General features: G+C 46.4%; 1 protein-coding gene across 1 annotated transcript in view; it reads right to left on the reverse strand.

The window, feature by feature from the left end:
• UBTD2 (ubiquitin domain containing 2) overlaps window positions 1-7,303 on the reverse strand; it is a 49,933-nt gene extending 42,630 nt beyond the window's left edge. The window contains exon 1 of the mRNA XM_069869249.1: window positions 7,185-7,303. Within this exon, the coding sequence (XP_069725350.1) occupies window positions 7,185-7,254 (70 nt within the window). The 5' untranslated portion in view covers window positions 7,255-7,303. The remainder of the gene's footprint in view (window positions 1-7,184) is intronic.
• Window positions 7,304-7,813: the final 510 nt, after the last annotated feature.

Below are 7,813 nucleotides of genomic sequence, written 5' to 3' on the forward strand. Positions count from 1 at the left end.
AGACTGATAGCATGTATTAATTGATCATGCACTTAGTACCTGCAGAACCCCTGCATCCCTCAGTATTGCGAAGTCTCGGGATGAGGCTACTTATGTAATTTTAAATATGTAAGGTAGCCTAATAAACTCCAGCCCCACTCAGCATGTAAAACATAGTTTCTAATTTACTTCAAAAGAAACAGAACAAAACCCCTTTATGCAGTTTTCAGTGCCCCATCTTTTGTCTCTCTCATTTGCACAAACTTAAGTGCGCCAGGAGTGAAGCAACTTAAATGGATAACAGCTATGAGATTGCTTGGGGTCAGCAGAAGGCAGCAAATGCAAAATTCAGGTTCCAGGTGAACCCTACATAAACCACATTAGACATCCTGCATATTTTACCACAGGTCAAGACAGTAAAATATCAAGTTACATACTATGCTACAGGTGTTTTCCACAAGCAGTGCAGTGAGCAGTCATGCTGCTTTTGGATGCACCACTCGGTTGGTATTGGTAACCAATACTGGTAACTCAGTATGAAACACTGAATTAGATTCTGCGCTTACCACACTGGAAACAATTACAATGAGAGGGAAGAGCTTTTTTCTTTTCTCCTTAAGAGACCCAAACAAAAACCTTGCACTTCTTTTGCTCCCCAAGCACTGGAACATTTCTCTTTCTTCAAGTTTTAGTTTTCAGCCAGACAGCACACAGGCAGCAAATTAAGGTGTAACTGAAAACCTCAGAGTGCAAGAGAAGTGTTTCATTCAACAGCCAGAAACCAGGTTACTTACTTCACCTTTTTTATTCTTCCTTGTACTCCACCTGCTTCACAGAATGGGTCACTTCATAGCCATTCCCTTCCAATTTCAGGTAATTGAGTGTTGTCACTCTTGCCACACTCCCAAGCCAATAGAAGCCTGACACCAGCCTCCCACCAGCAGGACCAGCAGCCACAGGACAGGTGCTTCCCCAGCAATTGGATCTGATGTGCCCCACATGCTTGCTCCCAACACATGGATTCACCAGCCCTGCCAAGTTGCGATACAAACGCCAAAGGCTTAGCATCGCTGTGAGCGAACATAGCCCGTTGGTTTTCAGTAAACAAAGCAAGCAGATGCCTCTGAAAGCCCACCGTACACACACAACACTCACATCATCCTGGCATCCATCCAAGGTCAGTGCCCTTCAGCAAGCTGAAATTCAGTATCCCCAACTGGCAAGAGATCACTGAGGACCACCTCATCCACCTGCTTACTCTGTTTTTACTTCAATTGCAATGACTATAGCTGTCTAAATGGAGTAGTGTTTAAAATTACAATTAGCAAGATTTAGAAAGGCTCAGTTTCATAACATGACTTTCTCAAAAGAAAGAAAAGTCCTACAGAGCTCTGAGTTGAAGAAAAATTCCCACAAACCTTCACAAACTTCACCCAAAGCACCTGCATGTAGAAAAGATGCAGGTGAACCAATGGCTCCTGCCTTTGAGCTGCTGCTTAGGTGCTACACACGCAAGATGTGCCACACACAGACTACTGTGCTTCATCCCAGCTGCTGAGTGGAAGAACTCCCCTGTAGAAACGTTCTCCTCTTTCCAAGACAGGGATGCCACCAGCACCAGAAAGGGAAAGCTCATGGCCACTCACCCAGCTGTGCTACTTCTCGTGGAACAGCCCATGGGAAGGAAAACCAAGCCCGTCCCGCATTTTTTTTTCAGAGCAGCACATGGGAAAACCATGTTGCATGGCCACGGACACACTGGGATCTGGCTTCTCAGCAGGAGAGGATGGACATATTGCACCAGCCATGCTCAAAAAGTCATTCTGAATCTGGCAAGAAAGAACTGGGAGGATCAGGAAGCACTTACTGGCCAGTAAAGCAAACTTTCCTGCAGCAGGCATAAGCAAGTTACAAAAAAAACGTCTAAGAGGAAAAAAAACATTAAGCATTTGCATCAAAGGAGTCTGAATTTTAAGGCATTTGAAGCAGAGGTAGGAAATTGGAAACAACTGCCTAAAACTGTAACTGACTTCTACACAGAGCACTTGTCTACAAGACAGGGTTAAAGTGCTTTTTACATCAAACCCTTTAAGTATCAGAGTCCTTTTTTTGCTGGTACAATAGCAAAAGAGCAGTTGTATTCATTTCTCTAACATGGTTATCTGGTCAGGAGTTTTTCAGAGATTTATTTTCTTTGTTTTCAGGAGCTGGGTAACTGGACCAGCTGTGGCCAACTTGATTGTTCTTTGTACCTGCAATAAGACTTGCAGCCATTGGCAAGACTTATGAGGCAAATCTTTATTTCTGGCTTCAACTGTATTGTAATTTGTGACTCATGAATTATATTATTCAACATTCATATGAAAAATAACAGCTATCATATTACCTGCTGCAACAGGACTGGATCGCTGCTCTTGGGAGCTTATTCAAACAGGCAACTAATAATATTTTCCATTTACCAAAAATCTCCAAAGCACAACCAATGTTCAATTTATTATATTTAATATTCAGTGAAGGAGGACATTGTTGCTTTCAACACTGAAATCCCACATAGAGAAATTAAAACAAATCACTTCATGTAGAAGCCAAACAAACAATTACATGGAGGAACAACGCCAAAAAGGAAACGGAACAGCTGTGTTAGTCCGCCCTTATTAACAGTAAAAGTAACACCTCATTTCATTTTCTAAGAGTTACTTGTTATCACCTGAAAAAGAAAACAAGGTCTATCAGTTCACAAATGAAGAGCATCACACCACCAAAATGATATTCCAGTAGAAAAATACTTGGGACTGAATTATCAGGGTTTCTCAGCACAAGATCCACGGATGCTAATAATCTCAAGGAGGCTGTGGGTGCCCAGCCCTCAGGACACCGAGTCATTAAAGGCTACTTATACTACAAAGCCCTGATAAAAACAACACATACGTTTGTGGAAATCATGAGAGATTTAGAGCAAACTCTGAGAGCCATGCTAAGCTTTTCTCATTATTCCATTAAAAAACCAAAACAAAACATAAAAGCCACAGTAAGACCTAACAGCTACTGCCAGCTCTGATTTAATATTACTTGTGCAAAAACGGATTCGGCACTATTTGAGAGTTGCATTACAAAACAGCAGGGACTACATGAAGTCTAGAGCTACCTCCCTCAGATGGCAATGAAACCCCAGAAGGGTGCTATGCGCCAGCACGCACCGTCACAGCTTGCAGCTAACAGCTATAACACACTGCAAAATGCAATCTGGAAGTGGGGGATTCTTTGTATGCTCCAATACCAGGGGTAGGCACCAAATGCTATTAACTCCTCAGTCACGAGATGCTTGTTTAACCCCCCATGCAAGCCGTGCATAGCCCTACTGTATTAGTCCAATTGTGAGCAACAAATCTGACTACTTAATATGCAAATTCCCTTGGTCAGTCTTCCATAGAAGCACCATGAAAGCAGTTATTGTAACTTCCAATTAGGCATGTGATATGCAGCCCGGCACAGCACTCTAAAGAAAATATTTAAGAAACTATTGTCAAAAGCAGAGGTTGAGGACAATATTTGGCTTTCTAGAAGTTAAGGAAGCCCTAGTACTGCATCAAATACTGCAGGAGGAATTAATATTTTTAATAATCTCCTATTTGTGTCAGTCAAATGTGCAGCCTTATTTCCACTTGTCACTATTATCACTACTGGGTGATAGGAGCAGCAGTAAAGAAGACAAATTTCAAACAGAATCACCGTCTTTTATAACAAAGAAGGGTGATAAGAACTCCAGCAGGCAGACGAACATCGTGTCAAGGAGAGCGCAGCAGCAATCAGACAGCTGCAGCCAAAAGGCTTAATCTGTAATGACTTGTCATGCCCATACTTCTAGACGCTGGATTTCCTGCCCTTTCGTGATTCCACACAAGTAACAGTCTTGCTGAACTTTACCAAGTAAGACAAAGTAACGTGCAACTTCTACTAGCGTTAAGAGTTTGCCAGAAGAAAATAAATGGGTTCCAGTTTTTCCTTTTCCTTCCCACTGCTCCCCTTCAAAGGATGAAAAGAAATTTATGAAGAGCCCTCCAAAATGGACTTGTCTATGGTGATGGCAAGTTGGCAAGGCAAGTTTTGCTGTTTTTGCTACACTGAACATACCTGATAAGCTATGAAACCTTACGTACACCAGTACAGGGTTTTCCAGTAGTTCCAAATGCAATGCTCTTCTGAACACAAAACTGAAGCAGTCACACAACCTGTAAGCGGCCAGACAACAGCTATTTCTCCACCAGTCCTCACAGTCCTGCAGAAACTCATTTACCTTGGACAAGACACAGCAAGAAGAAACGTGGTGCTCAGCTCCTGAAAGCCTGGAATAACTGATAGGAGATAGCTGAGTGAAAGAGTTGGGGAAAAAGAAAAAAACCTGTGTCTATGAACAATGTAATGATCATCATTTACGCTTCTGTGTACCTCTTTTAAAATAAATCCATCTCACCATCCAGGGCACCCATTACAACACAGTTCTGCTGGACTGCAACAACCTTTTCCTTTCAATACTCTCCTGAAAACTTGTTAAAAAGAGCAGTGATAATGAAACAGCTGGTACTAATCTGCAAAGACCATTTCATTTCCAGCAGGATGGGCAGAGCAGCATCTGTTTAATTCCTCCTAAGGAACTGCCTCCTCCTGCTTTGGTCAACATGAATAGAAACATGCAATAAGCTGGCACACGTGTAGGTGAGCTGGTATTTCTGACTAACTCAAACTTACACACAGAGACACACCTGAGTATATTAAGCAGCCCTTTGGATACACACCAGCATCTCAACCTTGAGAAATAGCAACAGTAAAAGACAAAGGAAGCACACGTGGTCAGGGCACACTGTCAGCTTTGCCGAGCAGCAGAGAACTAACGGGAAGTGCCAGTGATTGACAAAAGGACCAAGGAGAATACAGGGATGTGACAAATCCTCATCTCAACTCCGGTGATACAATCGAGCAAGATTTCACCAGCTCCACACAGCACTGTAATAGACTGAGACTGGTATGAATTAGACTTGAGATCTTGCTCCTGTTTTCATGCAGCATCAAGGGCTGCTATTACTATCTCACCAATCTTGTGACCACTTGTAATTCTCCAAAAAACTTCTCCATTTGGTGAAAAGACAGAGCCTCTCTAAAGCAAGTCCATCACCAGCAACGTTCTGGTTAGAACTCAGACATTTTCTGTTTCAAAATAACCTCCTTGAGATTTATAAAAGGATCTGGCCCTGCTCATTGACAGCAATCTCAAAGCAAATATACCAGACTGGGTCACAGCCCAGGAACTGGAGGAAATAAACATATGGGAAACAGGAATAGGTTGCCTTTCTGCACAGGTCTAGTCCCCAAACTGCGTTCACTTGTGCTTCAGCTGGTTTGCTTGCTGATGCCTCAAGACATAAGCTCTCTTGAGAGATCAAGTCAGATTTCATACTTGGTGTGGGCACGTTTGCAGAATCCGTAAAGCTAAGAATTGGTGCCAGCTGGACTTCCATATCTCAGGAATTATATTTATTAAAGATATTCTGAGTTTTTTCAGCTTAACCTAGACCCCCCTTTTTTCCTTGTTGAGAGGCAGGAACAGATAGATAACATTACAAAACAGCCTATTGCAAGGCTATTGCACACTGCAGCTGATTGTTTAAGACAGCCCTAAGAAGCCTGTAATCCAAGTGAAATTTCATCACTTCTCACTTCAGCGAGACAACCTTAAGGAACATTATCCTTAGAGCCTGAATCAACACGACCCAGCTAACATGCATTTCACATCTCTTACATCTTGAAAAACCCAGCTGCTGTTCTAATGTACCAAGCACAATAGGTTATTTAACCCCAAAGCAGCAGTGTGTCATGCCGTGCTAACACCGAGCAGGAACGTGCTCCCAGTACGTCCAGATGGGACAGCAATCTGTAGACAACGTGGATGGAGACTGACCACCTCAGGTGCTGCTACTGGGTGGGTTAATAAAAATATTTGACAATATCAGCCAAACTCTTGATAGTTTTTTTCCTCTTATCTCGTTAATTTGCCATCACAGGCAAGATAAGAGGGAGGAAATTAAACGAGGCTATTTCTGTGACATGATCTCACCTCACAGCACCTAGCTCCCAAGGCAGGTCTCAGAACAACATTAGCGTAGCTTTTGATGTTATTTTTCAGTCAAGATTTTTTGGGTATGCGATGAATCCTACCATTCTTTTTCTTTGACTCTCAGTATGCTCTGGCCCTTTCCACACTGACACTCTTGTATTTTTTTACTGGTTGGTAAGTCTGCTTACAACATTTTTTAGATAGCTCACTTCTTCGCCTGTTTTTTTTTTTTGATGGGGGGAAGAGTAAAGAAGACTCACACTAGGCAAAGCTAAAAAATTCCTGTTAATGACAATGATGTGATTAAACCCTACACAGTTCTTCGCAGCTTGACTTTCTGGTATTTCTATGAACTATGCATTGGGCACTCATCAGCAGGTGGCTGCTTCAGATAAAAATGTAAGTAAGTGATGTGTTTTTCTACGTTATGGAACGAAAGCAAAGTTGTCAATATGACCCAACACGTGTCGGCTAGGGCATCGGAAATAAAACCAGGCAGATAAATAATATTCCACAAGACACAAGAGGAAAACGTAGAGCTAGGTCAGCATTTTCTACCTCAAATACGTGGACCCTGCAGGCGCGAGGGCTACTTTAGTATCAAGTGTCCTGTCGGCAGGCTGACTTTAAAGGGCTTATAAGGCACATACAGCTCAGCTGGGGAACATCAGGGGTCCACAAACCCAAGAACACCGAAAAAGCGGTCGTAAAGGGGTGTAGGGAGAAAAAAACATAAAGGGAGAGGCCGCTTAGGGAACGGCCGAGGGAAAGCAGCGAGCAGGCTGCTCTCCAGGCTGCCCCACGGGTGGGAACAGCCGCTCCAGCCCCCGAAATCGCTGGAAATGGATCCCCCAGCGCGGCTGGCCGAGCCCGGAGCCAAGCATCCATCTTTCCCGGGGAGAATAAGAAAAAAAAAAAAAAAGAGAGAGCGAGAAAGGCAGGCGCGTTCCCCGCGGCGCCCCCCGCGAGCGGCTCGGCCCGAGGACAACAAAGTTGGGGAGCGCGGGGCAGGCCCTGGGCAGCCGCCCCGAGCGGGGACTGCGCCCGCCCGGCCCCGCCGCGACCCCCACCCCCCCACCCCCGGTCCCCCGCTCACCGCCGGTGCCGTCCGAGTTCTCGTTGAGGCTGCCCGAGGAGTCGTGGTGGGAGCCCACACACCCGCCCATGGGGCCCGCGGACCCGCGCCCCCCCGCCCCCCGCCCCGGCTCCGCCGCCGCCCGGGCAGGCGCGATGGACGCGGGGCCGCCTCCTGCTCGGGCCTCGGCGCCGCCCCGGGACCGCCCCGCCCCGCCCCAGAGAGACCGAGACCGGCCCGGGGACGGGGGGCGGCACCCGCCCAGGGGGGACGGGGACGCTGGGGTGGGGGACAAGGATCCAGGGACCCTCGGGTGGGGGACGGGGACCCTGGGCTAGGGGACAGGGACGCTGGGCTGGGGTCAGGGACCCTCGGATGGCAAACAGGTACCCTGGGCTGGGGGACAGAGACCCTGGGCTGGGGGGAAAGTGTCGCTGGGCTCGGGGATAGGGACCCCCGCATGGGGAACAGGGACGTTGGGCTGGGGAGCAGGGGCTCTGGGCTGCGGAACGGGGACTCTGGGCTGCGGGGACAGGGACCCCTAGCCCCGTATCACCCTCAGATGGAGGACGGTGACCCCGGGCTGGGGGACAGGGATCCTCAGCTGCTAGGACCGGCTGCCCCGCACTGTTGGGCCAAACGTCTCCTCG

The sequence above is a fragment of the Phaenicophaeus curvirostris genome, chromosome 15, assembly GCF_032191515.1.
Source record: "Phaenicophaeus curvirostris isolate KB17595 chromosome 15, BPBGC_Pcur_1.0, whole genome shotgun sequence".
NCBI classification, from domain to species: Eukaryota; Metazoa; Chordata; class Aves; order Cuculiformes; family Cuculidae; genus Phaenicophaeus; species Phaenicophaeus curvirostris.